General features: G+C 49.9%; 1 protein-coding gene across 1 annotated transcript; it reads right to left on the minus strand.

The window, feature by feature from the left end:
* Positions 1-9126: 9126 nt before the first annotated feature.
* On the minus strand, positions 9127-13478 carry LOC307092155 (uncharacterized protein). The gene is made up of 7 exons (XM_079759057.1): positions 13381-13478; positions 13047-13281; positions 12611-12784; positions 12273-12346; positions 11723-11826; positions 10125-11557; positions 9127-9734 (listed from the first exon to the last, which is right to left on the minus strand). Exons 2-7 carry the CDS (start codon positions 13237-13239, stop codon positions 9619-9621), a joined length of 2094 nt encoding a protein of 697 aa, XP_079615183.1. The 5' UTR covers positions 13240-13281; positions 13381-13478; the 3' UTR covers positions 9127-9618.
* Between the last annotated feature and the right edge of the window lie 1502 nt (positions 13479-14980).

Below are 14980 nucleotides of genomic sequence, written 5' to 3' on the forward strand. Positions count from 1 at the left end.
TCAAGGCCGAGGGGACTTGCATCTACTGCGGCGAGGCACGCCACGGCAAAACACCTCAGTGGCGCGCCAGGCGCGCCGAGTGCCCCGCGTACGGCAAGACGTGCCGGAAATGCAACCGTCAGAACCACCTCGACAAGGTCTGCCTGGGTGGCCGATCGTCTAGGCCCGCACCGGAGGAGGCTGATGGGGTGTGCGACGAACAGCAGACGACCGCCTTCGGCGAACTGTGCACACTCACCAGCACCGCCGACATGGTACGAACACTCCCCCTCACTCACCACCTGTATGATGATATGTGCGACAAGTGGATGAAGCGCCCGTCCAACTCACAGCCATGCATCCACCTCACACTCACGATTGAAAACGAGGATTACGAAGCACTGGGCCTCGACCTCCGGAAGCGCACCCGCACTGTGACTCTGCCTGCTATGGCTGACACGGGGTGCCAGAGCTGCCTGATCGGCGTCAAGGTCGCCCAACAGATGGGCCTGAGCACAGATGACCTCATTCCCGTATCCATGACCATGAAGGCCGCGAATAATGAGGGCATACGGATTCTCGGGGCCACTGTTGTCAGGTTCGCTGGTAACAGCAGCGACGCCCGAAGAATGGAGACACACCAGATCGCGTACGTGACTGACACCTCAGACCGTATATTCCTGTCTCGTGCAGCCTGTGTGGACCTGGGCATAATCTCAGACAGGTTCCCAACACTCGGGGAGGTCAACCTCACAACCTCAGACCCATGTGACTGCCCACGGCGTGTGGAACCTCCAACCAGGCCAACCACGCTCCCCATGCCAGCCACGGAGGCTAACAGGGAAGCTCTACGGAGACACTTACTTGGACTATACGCTCAGAGCACATTCAATACGTGTCCCCACCAGCCTTTGCCGAGGATGTCTGGTCCACCTCTTCGTCTCAGGCTCGATGAGAATGCAATGCCGGTCGCCTGCCACACCCCCATCCCAGTCGCCATACACTGGCAAGGTGAGGTGAAAGCGGGCCTTGACCAGGACGTTCGTCTCGGAGTGCTGGAAGAAGTGCCCATTGGCACGCCAGTGATGTGGTGTCACCGCATGGTGATCTGCGAGAAGAAGAACGGCAAGCCACGATGCACGGTCGATTTCCAAGCACTAAACAAGCATGCGCTCCGTGAGACCCACCACTCGCAATCTCCCTTCCACCAAGCGAGACAGGTGCCCAGTGGGAAATGCAAGACTGTATTCGACGCCTGGAATGGCTACCACAGCGTCCCGCTGCATGAAGATGACCGCCACAAGACGACGTTCATCACACCATGGGGGCGCTACCGGTACCTTTCGGCGCCACAAGGGTATGTGGCGTCAGGTGACGGTTACTCACGGCGCTATGATGAGGTGGTTGCGGACATCGGCAACAAGACCAAGTGTGTGGACGACACGCTCCTGTGGGCTGATACAGTTGAAGAGAGCTACTTCCAGGCGGCACAATGGCTGGACGTTTGTGGCAGGAACGGCATCATCCTCAACCCGGATAAATTTGTCTTCGCCGCACCCTCGGTGGACTTTGCGGGCTTCACAATCACCATGTCCGACGTACGGCCATGCAGCCGTTTCCTGGAGGCTATCCGAGACTTCCCACGACCCCGCAATGTCACTGACGTCAGGTCCTGGTTCGGACTGGTCAACCAAGTGGCCTACGCCTTCAGTATGGCCGAGCGCATGCAACCGTTCCAAAAACTCCTACTGCATGGGGTACGCTTCGAGTGGTCTCCGGAATTGGAGAACGTTTTCCGCGAATCAAAGGAGGAGATCGTCCAGGAGATCGAGCACGGCGTCCGCATCTTTGACAAGTCCAAGCCGACATGCCTCGCCACGGACCGGTCAAAAGAGGGCGTTGGCTTCTGGCTGTTCCAGAAGCACTGTCAGTGCGCGCCGGTCAGGCCCTTCTGCTGCGCTGATGGATGGAAGGTGACCCTGGTTGGCAGCAGATTCACGCACGCGGCCGAATCCAGATACGCGCCTGTAGAGGGCGAGGCGCTCGCAGTCGCTGATGCCTTGGACAAAGCGCGCTACTTCGTGTTGGGCTGCAGGGACCTGATTGTTGCGGTCGACCACAAGCCACTGCTCAAACTCCTTGGCAACAGGGCACTCGACGATGTGCCTAACCCCCGTCTCAGGAACCTCAAGGAGAAGACCCTGCACTATTGCTTCCGCATCATACATGTCCCCGGAATGAAGAGCAGGGCTGCAGATGCCATGTCGCGCAGGCCGGTCGGCACACCGTGCCCGTCGCCCATGGATCTTCCGGACGACAATGCCGCCATGGTGGCCCACCTCTCACCCAGCACACACACTGATGTGCTGTCTCTGATACGGTGGGCAGGGCCGAGGGCCGTTGATGTTGAGGAAGGTGACCTGGCCTGGTGCAATGCGGGGCTTGAATCGCTGCAGTCCGTGACATGGGACCGCGTCAGGGAGGCCATGAGCAGCAGCGACGATATGCGCGCGTTGGAGGAGATGGCAGCAGACTGCTTCCCCGAGTCAAGGGCTAGGATGCCGGTGGCGATTCGTGGCTTTCATCAGTACCGCGAGGACATCACATCAGCTGACGGGGTGGTCCTGTACAAGGATAGGGTAGTCATACCACCCTCGCTCCGTGGCGAAGTGCTGAGTGCCCTGCACGCTGCCCACCAAGGCGTCTCCATCATGACCGCCCGCGCGGAATCGTCCGTGTTCTGGCCAGGCATGTCGGCTGACATCTACGCCACTCGGAATGGCTGTGAACACTGACACCGGATGGCGCCCTCTCAGCCCGCGGCGCCGCTGACCCCGCCTGTCATGGCCATTTACCCCTTCCAGGCTGTGTGTTCAGACTTTTTCATGCACAGGGGTGTACACTATCTTGTGATAGTTGACCGCTACTCGAATTGGCCGATCATCTCGAGGTCGACGGGTGGCGCCGCGGACCTCATATGCCAACTACGCCGTGCCTTTGCCACGTACAGGACTCCGGAAGAGCTTGCATCGGACGGGGGCCCAGAGTTCACCTCCGCCGAGACCAGGTCTTTCCTTCGCAGATGGGGCGTGCACCACCGCCTCTCATCAGTGGCCTTCCCCCACAGCAACTGCTGCGCAGAGATCGGGGTGAAGACGATGAAGCGGCTCATCACTGACAATACAGGCCCGAAGGGAGAAGTCGACACCGACGCTGTGCAGAGGGCGATACTCCAATACCGTAATATGCCTGACCCTGACAAGAAGCTATCCCCAGCGATGTGTGTCTTCGGCCGGCCCATCCGCGACTTCATCCCGATTCCCCCCGGGAGGTACAGGACGCACGTGACGTGGCGTGAGACGCTGACGGCGAGGGAGGAGGCCCTCCGCAAATGCCACTTCCGCACAGCTGGCACTTGGGCGGAGCACACCAAACGCCTCCTACCTCTCGAGGTGGGGGACTCTGTCCGCGTACAGAACCAGACAGGGCCTCACCCTAACAAGTGGGACAGGACGGGCAGTGTCGTTGAGGTGCGCCAGCACGATCAGTACGTGGTCAAGATTGACGGGTCGGGCAGGGTCTCAGCTCGAAACCGAAGATTCCTGCGCAAGTTCTACCCGGTCCACAGCGACCGGCCCCCACCTCGTTCGATCTTTGATGATCTGGCGTCTCGTGTCGCTGTACCAGCACTTAATGCGATGCCGCAGCTGCCTGGTCTTGCGAGCGGCCAAGTAAGGCCCATGACGGAGTCAGGGCCCACTCCACCACCGGCGCTGCCACCTGCAGGCTCTCCCCGGTGCGGGACGCAGCCCTCCTCTATCGTGCAAGTGGTGCCGGCCCAGGGCATGCTTCGTACACCGCCGCCGGCCTCTGTGGCCCCTGTGACCAGCGGGTGTTGGGAGAATTTCTGCAGGCGTTTTTTGTTGCGATTGTTTGCATTAAGCACTGTAGGCGCTTCGGTGAGGCTGTGATGAAGTTTGCTAGTGCGCTAGGGCGCCGCTCCTCCGTGAAATATTAACTTGAATATAGTGCTAACTATGAATCAACTATTATAAATACGAAATAAATCAACAAAAATACATAGCATTTTTCCTTGTTTAATTGTGTGATAAACCGTACTTGCCACTGCCAGCAACCATTTAAGTGTATCTGAACGTCAATGATTTGGGCTAGGCTAGTTATTGGTCATTCGAAATAAAGCCCTCCTCCAAGTCAGGGGCGCCGGCCACGTTGAAGTCAATGTAAGCTGGCAAACTTTTTGCTGTCTATTAAGCAGAGACAGCTTTTCATTGGCACAATAAAATTCGCCCTCGGGTCACACCAGTGTGCATCCCAGGCCAATGGTATCGCTTTTCTTTTTTGTTATCGTCACGATTGGACAATTCAGCTAATCAATCAAATAGGCTACCTCCCTCAGCAGCATTCGCATAACACAACTACATTTAGAGAAGAGATAAATCGCTAACTAGCAGAGAGTTGTAAGCACTTTCCACCCATTTCAGTGGAGGAATTGGACTCCCCAAGCAATGTTACATTTAAATGGAGCAAGTAAGTTACATATTAATTTAGTCTTTTGGCCTGTAGCATATAAACAATATGAAGCAACTGTCCCATATTTCTAACTGCATTTGAAGTAGACATTGAGACTCTCAAAAAATGGACGCTATAGGACACTGATCACAATTTGTCTCAATATCAGAATATAAACAATGGGTCAAATAGCAATGCTGGTGGAATGGCCATAAAGTAGGTCTGTATATGCAGTGTAAGCTTTACCAGGCCCTGCAAGTCAGGATGAAGGCTATGAATCTGAATGAATAGTAGGTAATAGGTAATAGGTAGTGGCCATCCCCAATATGCACCAGAATACAGGAAATCAAATCTACCAAATTCATTCATAAAAAAATGAAAACATTCGGGAGAATGCAAATTATTCTACAGAGGTCTAGACTTCGTGCGCAGCCCCGCCTTCTCCAGTGAACCAAGAAAGCCTGTGCCGTGTCGAACAGGGGGATTTGACCCCCTCGGTTTTATGGTTTTATGTCCTCAATCCTCGGTCTTAAGGTCCCAATCTCCGAAATTCCCGGAAACTCTGACTGTTTTGAAGGCACCATAAAACGGTGAAATCGCAGGGCGTGCCAAGCCTCGACCGAACCGGCTTGGCAGTGTAAAAAGGCCTATACATCATCTTGCCCAACAATATGGGCAGGATCTAACCCAAGCTCTCCTAATCGGGTCAGCAATAACCGTGTGTCAATGTCCAGCCTCTGCGTTTGAACGATAATGAATAAATGGAAGGTTGCATTTTTAATGTATACACCAAAGACTCTAGACTACAGTGCGTGCCAATCAATGAAACCTTATGCAGAATCAGATAAAGTCTGCTCTCTTTGCTGTGCAAAGCATGTTTCAGAAATCAGCACATTAAGATAAATGTAGTTTTTACACAAGCTATTTTAGATTTTTGTAATATGGATTATTTCAGGGGGGAAAAGGCCGTGAAAAAAATGTACTCACAGTGCGTTCAGGATTAGGACTGATATAGGCCTTGCATATGTCGGCCTAGTCCTAATCAATTGTGTTTTAATATCTTTAGCATTCATATTATTGCAGTCTATTCTTTTCGTAGGCTACTCTGCTGTTGGCCTTGATGGGGAGATATTTGAACCCTTTTGAACCCTATTTTCCTGCGACATTCCTGCGTCTCCCCCTCCTACAGACTCAGAGCTCATTTCAACACCGTGTCAGTCGACAGTTACAAGCCTGAGAACGTCGTTAGAGCAGTGCACGCGCGTTCATGTTAAGAGGAGTTTCGGGAAACGCTCCAAAGAAATTTACGAAGGTTCGCAAGATCCTTCGTGAGAATGATCGTACGAGCGTGGATCCATCGTTATCGGGAAACGAGGCCCTGGTTAGTACTTGGATGGGAGATCGCCTGGGATTACCAAGTGCTGTAAATGGTGTCGGGTGGTGGCCAATAGATGGCACTCTTCCCTCTGGCCTTAACATCAATCCCATTCCCGATGCCCCAGTGCAGTGACGGGGACACTGTGCTGTGGAAGGTGCCCTCCTTCTGAGGAGACGTAAAACCGAGGTCCTGACACACTGAAGTCATAAAAGATCCCAGGGCACTTATCGCAAAGAGTACGGGTTTCCCCGGTGTCCTGGCCCAACCAGGCTATTTCAATCTGGCCCCCTAATAATCCTCCTGTATAATTGGCTGACTCACTAATTCCCTCGCTCCTCAAGATGGTGTGTTGTGAGCGTTCTGGCGCAGATTGGCTGCCGTGCATCACCCAAGTGGGTGCTACACACCGGTGGTGGTTAGTGAGGTCCCCCTCTTCACTGTAAGCGTCTTTGGGTCATTGAAAAGCGCTATACAAAATAAAATATCTTATATTCTATATCAACATATTTTCCTCTACAGCTCTAACCACAACACTTAACTTTCCAATAATATAAATCATGGTTGCTGTGGTAAGCGATCGAGTTCAGTAGCAGTAGCAGCATCGCCCGTCTTCAATTATACGCCAATGGCCAAGGGAATAGTGGGGAATAGCCCCTGAGACCGAAGGTCAAGGGGGCTATTCCCCCCACTATTCATGGAACCTGAGGTGAATAATTGTTTTAGTATATACTACACGTGAACACTCCAAAAATAAACAAAATGACACCTTTTGCTGGGATGTATTCGTTTTTATTAGCGTGACGAGACGACCGTCACGCAATATCCCGAGTTTGAGATCTCTATCATGGGATACTGCCCAATATCCCGAGATAGCGAACCAATCAAATTGCGTCATCTTGGGAGGTACAGGGGGTAGCATAAACTAATCTCTGATAGCAGTTCATCATGGACCTATAAAGCAATTCATTCACTGCTTTTGCTGGTGCAGAAAACGTTTCCTGGTAACGGTAAACTCCGCCAATCAAAGCCGTCGTGTCACACTTCAGGATTTATGGGTAGTGTAGTGGTTTCAATGACATCGCGAATAAAACGTGTTTTTCAAAAAAACGAGATGTCGCCCCGTTTAACTTAATGCCATCGATTCACAATATAACGGCGCATGGTACATATAATTTGGATGGTTACGACATTAAGGCTTTTATTCAAAATCTGATATATGAATGGGATTTTTACTTCCGGAACTGTAAATCCACAAACAACATATGTGTAATCCATGGCATATAAAGATCCCCGAGGGGATTTGACCCCCTCGGTTTTACAGAAACCTGAGAAACTTGAGATAAGAAGGTGAAATAGCCGGGCGTGCCAAGCTGCGACCTAACCGGCTGGCTTGGCAGTGTAAAAAGACCTATAGCCTACTTCATCCTGCCCAACAATATGGGCAGGATCAAGACCAAGCTCTCCTAATCGGGTCAGCAATAGCCGTGTGTCAATACCTAGCCTCTGCGTTTGATTTATGGAACGTTGCATTTTTAATGTCTACAAATATTCTAGACTAGAGAGTGGGTGCCAACCAATGAAACCTTATGCAGAATCAAATAAGTTTGGCTCTCTTTGCTGTGCAAAGCACGTTTCAGAAATCAGCACATTAAGATAAATGTAGTTGTCACTCAAGCTATTTTTGATTTTTGTTAATATGGAATTATTTCAGGGGGAAAAAATGTACGCACACTGCATTCAGGATTAGGACTGATACATATGTCGGCCTAGGCCTAATCTATTGTGTTTTAATATCTTTAGCATTCATACTATTGCAGTCTATTCTTTTCGTATGCTGCTCTGCTTTGGCCTTGATGGGGAGATATTTTAACGCTTTTTAACCCCATTTTTCTGCGACATTCCTGCGTCTCCCCCTCCTACGGAGCCCATTTCAGCACCGTGTCAGTAGACAGTTACAATCCTACGAACGTCGTGAGTGCAGTGAACGAGCGTTCATGTTAAGAGGAGTTTCGGGAAACGCTCCAAAAAAATTTACGAAGGATCGCAAGATCCATCGTGAGAATGATCGTGCGAGCGTGGAGCCATCGTTATCGGGAAACGGTGCCCTGGCCGACTCGATCAACCGAAATGGGAAGTACACACCTACGCGATTACAGCAGACGCCGTACGTTCTGCACATGCGCGAGATGTAATGCCTCCAAAACGACTGGCAATCTGTATTGTGGTTCAAAAGAAATGAAAAACGGAAATACCAGGCCCTCTCTCAAGACCAAAACACAGAGCACGCTGTCATCACTAGTCACTGTTGTCAAACGATGGATGCAAAGATACTGGCCTTGACAGCTCTCACGCTTTTTCTTTTGGAAGAAAGTCGTAAGCGAAAAATAAGGAGAAAAGTTAGACGCACTAAGGGGGTGAAGCTGTGGATACAACTGCGAGCAGGCCAAGGAGCTCATCAGAATTTAGTTTATGGTTTTATATTTATTTTATATTTAAATATTCATAGTTTATGTTTATCTGGTATGTTTACCATCCTCACTTCCGGGCTTCACTGATTCACTAGTCAAGCTGCTAGCCCTCCACCAATCAGAATGGTAAAAGACTGAACTACTCTAATGGTCGATTACACGTTGAATCGGCTAAACAGATCGCCAACGTCGCCGATTTCACGTACACACCAAAGAAACTCATGTCAACAACCTCTCAAGTCTCACCAACGCCGATTTTCGGCCCGGTGTGTCGCAGCCTTTAGTCTATCAATGAAATGCGCAGCCACTGTTGTGACGTGATCTCGGAGGACTCGGGTAGCTTTAATTCCGCACGAAACTCAAAGTGAAAACTGAGTGTTCAAAGCACTTTTCTCCAAGCCTATGGTCCGATCCTCCCGAAAACTCTTTTTGCGTTTAAGCGACCCCTACACTCTGATCCCTGACTCCTCCCTTCTGACACACTGCATGATGCCGCTCATGGTTCTCTGTCCACCATTGGCCAGGCAGTGTTTCAGCAGCATGTGCGTGGATGTAACATGTCCACATCCAAACTAACCCATCTGGACTGGTCGTGTTGATCAGGTTCAAACCACAGCCAAACATTGGCTGCTGTTATCCAGGAAGGGGGAGGGGGGGGGGCAGATATTATACGCTCGTCTTGTAAATCATTAAGCAAAATTAGGTGTGGCTCCTTGCCGCCTCGTGACACAGGCCCCTGGAAAGCGAAGCAGTGATGCATCAAGACGCGCGTATGAGTAAAACCGTCGTCAGGTTGAATTTTATTAACAGAACTTAAACACGAAAATATATATTAAACAATTTAGGTATTTTGCTTGAGATGAAAACATTTCAACTGGGGAGTCTACAGGTCAGCGTGTCCCTGCACGTGGCCATTGGGGGGCGCTGGTGTCTGTTATTGGCCCCATGGGGGGCACTGCTGTCAGCGTAGAAGAGCTTCAAACCAAGATTCAATGTATCCGTTGACAATCCTTAAATGGCTAATCCTAAAAATGATTATAGTGTTAAAAAGATAATATATGTAGAAGCAAAGCAGTAAAGTCTAAGTAAACGTGGTGTCAAACATTGTGTGAAAACCAACAGAAACAAAGGTAGTCCAGGATCTGCGTTTCTGCGTCAGATATATAACCGCTGTATTCAAAGGGTCCGTTCCCCACACCTCAGTGTCCCTGCACATCAGAGGGGACCGACGGCCATGGGGGTTGAGGGGCCCCCGCTGAGAGCTCAGCGGCCCCGTGTTGGGGCGCCCAGGTTCTGGGGCCCCTGCAGGTGCTGCCGTCTTCTCTCCAGCGCCTGCCTCTTTTTGCGCTCGATCTCTGCCGTCGAGCACTTCTTGGGCCCTGAAAGGTACAAAAAAAAAATAAAAAAAAAACTGTTCAACACCATCGCTTAGAGCATCTACTGAGGCAGCCTCCAGAAAACCCCCGCTGATGTCCCAACATCACGTACAACGGGTCGGGTCCTAGTAGAGAGTTGGAGCAGACAGCCACGGAGGCCAAGTCCAAGGCAAGTGAGCTCAACTCAGGAATGTAAAGCTGCATGGTGCCGGAGAACCAACCAGTGACAATCAGGTTCAAACAATTTGTGTGTTACAACTATGGAAGAATTTCGCTTTATAACATGCTTGTGTTGGGATTTTAGTGTGTGGTTGGTCGGTCGTAACTAATGGCTGCTATTATTGCATTATTTCCCTCGTCAAAGAAGGTGAAAAAGGACATTTGACAGCTTACCTGTAGGGATCACCTTGACGCTGGGGCTCGGCGGCTTCTTAACGGAGAACTGACCCTTATCTCCAGCCGTGGCTTTGGGTGGAGGTCCTCCCCCGTAGCATTGAGAATGGCCCACATTGCTAACTGACGGTGCATATTTGAAGGACTCCGTGATGGTGGTCTTGATGCTAGGCAAGGCATTCCCTGTGAAGGGGTTGGCAGACAGCCCCGATGGCTGCACGCGATCAGGAGAACACCGGGCCGCCGGTGTTCTCCTCTGGGTCACCTGGCCAGGCTTCTTTTCAAGCGACAGGGGTTGCTTTAGCACTGCCAGCCTCTCCAGCACCACCGCTTGGGTCTCTAGGTCCTCGCACATTTGACACAGGAGGTCGTCGTCACCCTCCTCGTCCCAAACGGGCTCTGAGGAAAATAACTCGTCCAGATCTTGGTAGTCGTCGCTGGCCGGCGCCACGGGCGGAGTCTCTCGCCCTGGGGCTGCAGCAGGAGAGCGGATGGTCGCTGTGGCCTGGATATTGGAGGACCTCACCGGTTGGTTTTCCTTCATCTTGTTTGAGGTGATGTGGGTTGTCAGGGCCAAGGTGCGTTTGCCGCTGGTGTTGGCGAGGGAGGTCTTGGACTGCGGGCCGGCAGGGGGACCGGGCAGCGCTCCTCCTGGAGGGTGCGATGGTCTCTTTGTATAGGAGCCCGAGACAGGGGGGTTCTTCCTCGACAAAGCCTCACTCTGCGGTGTGTTTGTCATGGACGCCTGGCTCGCTGCCGCATCCTTCCCATTGAGGCTCAGAGGAATTACATCCAATTTGAAAGTGGTTCCGTTTTTCGGCATTCTGGGCTCCTTCTCTGCCGGGCCACCTTCCCCTCCCAGCCTGCCTGGTGTACCTCTAGACGGATGCGTGCTGCCAGGGAGGGCCCCATCCCATCTGCTTTGTGTGGAGCAGTACTTTGGCGGGGCAAAGCACGGTGGATTTGGGGTAATTTCCATGACTAAGGTGTCATTGAGGAAATCCTCGTTTTCCCAGTCGTTCTCCCAGTCGTCATCCAACTGGAACGCAGCTGGACCGTTTGCAGCAGGAGTGGGAATGGGAGGAGTAGCACATTGTGGGGCCCCGCCCGCCGTCCCGGAGCTGGAGCTCTCCAGGGACCCGAGGCATACCATGTGGCTGAGATTACTGCTGCAGTCTTGCGTTTGACCAGTCGGCTGGTCAAAGAAATCTTCCATGTGGTAGTCCTGCAGCCCGCGGACAGGGGATGGGTTCTTGCTGGCCGTTTCTAGCGCTGTTGGAAGGGGGTCCGCCCGAGGGGGTCCTTCCAAGATGTCGTCTGACAGAGGCTCCAAGGTCTGCTTGTGCATTTCCTCCGCCCGTTCCTCGTCTTTCCGAAACATGTTGAAGTCGAACTGCTTGGCCAGTTTCAGCAGATCGTCTACTCCGTTGGGCCTGGGGTTCAAAGCACAACAGAACGGGTTACACTGCTCTGTTCGTCATGATGGAACAGAGACCACCGCTCCTGTGGAAACAGAGACCCTCGCTCCACCCTAATGCAGAACTGATGTGGAAACAGAGACCATCGCTCCACCATAATGCAGAACTGATGTGAAGTACCTTGGCGACTTCCTCTTGGGGTGGTGCTCCTCTGGAGTACAGGGAATAGCAGCGCTTTCAATCCACACCTGCAGAGTGGGCTCCACCACCGCTGGGCGTCCATGCTACCAAGAGAAGGAAACACAAGGAAATCACACCGTCCTTACACATACATCTGTCCTTACCAACCACATACACTACTGCTATGGACTATAGCAGGAGTGTATCTGTCCTAACCAGACACATACACTATTGCTATGGACTAATAGTGTAGTGTAGTGTGGACTATAGCAGTAGTGTAGTGTGGACTATAGCAGTAGTATAGTGTGAACTATAGCAGTAGAATAGTGTGAACTATAGCAGTAGTGTAGTGTGGACTATAGCAGGAGTGTAGTGTGGACTATAGCAGGAGTGTAGTGTGAACTATAGCAGTAGTGTGGTGTGGACATAGCAGTAGTGTTGTGTGGACATAGCAGTAGTGTCTTTTGGACTATAGCAGTAGTGTCTTTTGAACTATAGCAGTCGTGTACTGTGGACTACAGGGACTGAAGAGGGGGGTGACAGAACCAACCATGGGAGCTATTCTGCGAACAATTTCTGAGATTCCGATTGCAGCCCCCGCTGCACGGCTCTTTCCTTTTTTCCCTGGATAAACAAAGCATGCACAGTGAAGTGGCTATGCATGTGGTTCAATGATCACATTCACAGATCAGTCAATATATAATGCAGTAATTACATAGAATCAAAATCATACAAAAACGTGGCAATAAAATAAAGAAAGTGTTTGGATGGATTTTGGATTACAAACATTTGTATGGCATGATATCATGCCATACAAATTTTGAATTTAAATAGACCAGAATATTATTTTATTCACTCAATAAACATTAATCAGTTAACAGTGTTTACCTGCCCTGACAGGGGAGGGAGAGTTAGCATCCCAAACAATGTCCTGTTGAAACTCCCCATCATTGTTTGGGGATTCGACACAAAAGACAGTGTCATATTTAGACCGGGCCATTCTGGTTGGCGTATTGAATGCATGAGGTGGTGGGGCCCAGACGTGTCTGTGTTTGAAGGGAGCTGTGAACATACAATTTAAAGGGTTTTATTAACATGAAGGCAATAACTGTTCCTATCGTTTAGCCTAGGCTTTTTGAGGGCCATCCGAACTGTTGCAAACGCATTGTTATAAACGTGTAACTGAACGCTGTACCACTTCAGTGAGTAAATCACGCACACTAACTTATACGAAGTAATGAAGAAAATCAAACTACTGCCAACAATCATGGGAAACAACAGACTATGAAACAGGAAGGATCAAAGGTCACATGAGCACACCGACCTGTCTCCCGGGTCTCCGGAGCGTGGGTGCCCGGGGACGCCTGGCTCCGTATTCTGGAGGTAGGCCCCCCCGGGGACTGGGGCTTCTGTTTCGGGGTTCCGGAGCTCCCCCTCAGCCGGTTGGCCCAGGGGGTCGGCCCCTCCGGGGACGGGCTGTGGACCGGCGGTTGAAGGTCTGCTGGAGCTCGGTCCATGACGGACAGCCCGTAATTCTCCAGCTAGGAGGTCTTCGGCCGCTACATACGGGTCATCCGCCAAGGGCAACAAAGTTACGATCAATTGAGATTTAGGTAAAGAAAATATGCTGTTTTACACTGGAGGAAGTCCAAACCTACCGCCATGTTGTTGTTCCCGGCATGCAATTCGGCAACGATTTGAGGGACGTCAGCGATATATAGTTCACAAAGCGGCTTCACACAAAACATTATCAAACTTCTTCAAGAATTGTTTTAGTTTTCTTTGCATTAAAAATTATCATTTAAATCCACAAACAACATATGTGTAATCCAGGGCATATAACGACTGGGACCAGAAAATAATTACTTTCTCTCCATTGAAACCCATTCATATTTTTCGATCTCATAGGTCCCATGGGCTCTACCGGAAAGGGCGTGACTTCGCCACTCGATGAGATTACAAGTATAAATAAAGGTTTAATAAAAAACAAAAAAGCTTTTTGCAATCCACTTGTTCCAACCACTAGACGGCAACAAAAGACAACTCTATTACAGTCTCAAACATATTTAGACAGTTTGTAATGTAGCCTACCTAATAATTAAATGCTCTGTTTTAGGGCTGTACGGTATGGACCGTACAGCCCTAAAATGTTTATCACGGTATGATTTGAGGCATAGACGGTAACGGTATTATATCACGGTATGTTAATTGTATCTACTAATTTCTATATAAATGCTTCTGAAGGGGTAAAATAGCCTGCTGTTTAGGCAGCGAAACTGCATAGAAAAAATGCCAAAAATATTTTCTCAGGTTACTTCCATCTCTGAAAAACATAATAGTATGGATTTCGTATGGTTTTGTCATCTAAATTTGGGTGAAGTGTGTGCGGGCAGGTAACAGGTATCTGGGATTGAGTGTTTTGAACATCTCTTTAAAGCCCTTTCTTTCGACATTTTGAAAGGGAACCATGTCCTTACACAGCTAAACAGTGACGCCGTTCGTTATCTCTTTCCACCGAGATATCTCAGATAGGCTTTGGAAAATGCCTATCTGAGATGCAGAGACAGCTTCACGCTACCAGCGTCGTCTCGTACGCTGTGGAATGAGATCTCGGGAAGGGACTATCACAGAAATAAGATCAAAATTTATGTATGGTTATATAGTAGCTTAATTAAAACATCTCGATGTGTAGGCCTAGTCCTAGCACAGCATGCCTAGTGAAGGCTTAGATGCCATTTAAATAGCCTAAAATGTGATTTGCTACTAGCTATAGTACGAATTATATAACTTCATTTTATTTCTGTTGCTGCAGCTTTTTTTTTTTTAAGGAAAATGGGCAATTTAATGTCAACCCTGGTGATTCTCTGGCCAAAATGCTGAATGTAATTTGTATTACTCTGCCTTAGAATAGGTCTTCTGACTGAAGGACACTAAATAATATCTCCTATGTTGAATTAGAATCAAAAGGACCCACAGGCCGGGGACCTGATAGAAATCTCTCATACTGGATACCAGGGGCGTTGCTAGACCTTAAGCTTTACTGGGGCACAGGCCCCCACCTCCCAATACTCTTTTCTTTTTTTTTATGTGCGCAAAATATGAAATAAATGGCTAGAGAAGGGTATGAACGAGCTTCAAAATCTTTATTGTCACTGTCATACTGTAGGCTATACAGTGGGGCAAAAAAAGTATTTAGTCAGCCACCAATTGTGCAAGTTCTCCCACTTAAAAAGATGAGAGAGGCCTGCAATTTTCATC

This window comes from Pollachius pollachius (assembly GCF_949987615.1).
Source record: "Pollachius pollachius genome assembly, chromosome: 2".
Lineage (NCBI taxonomy): Eukaryota > Metazoa > Chordata > Actinopteri > Gadiformes > Gadidae > Pollachius > Pollachius pollachius.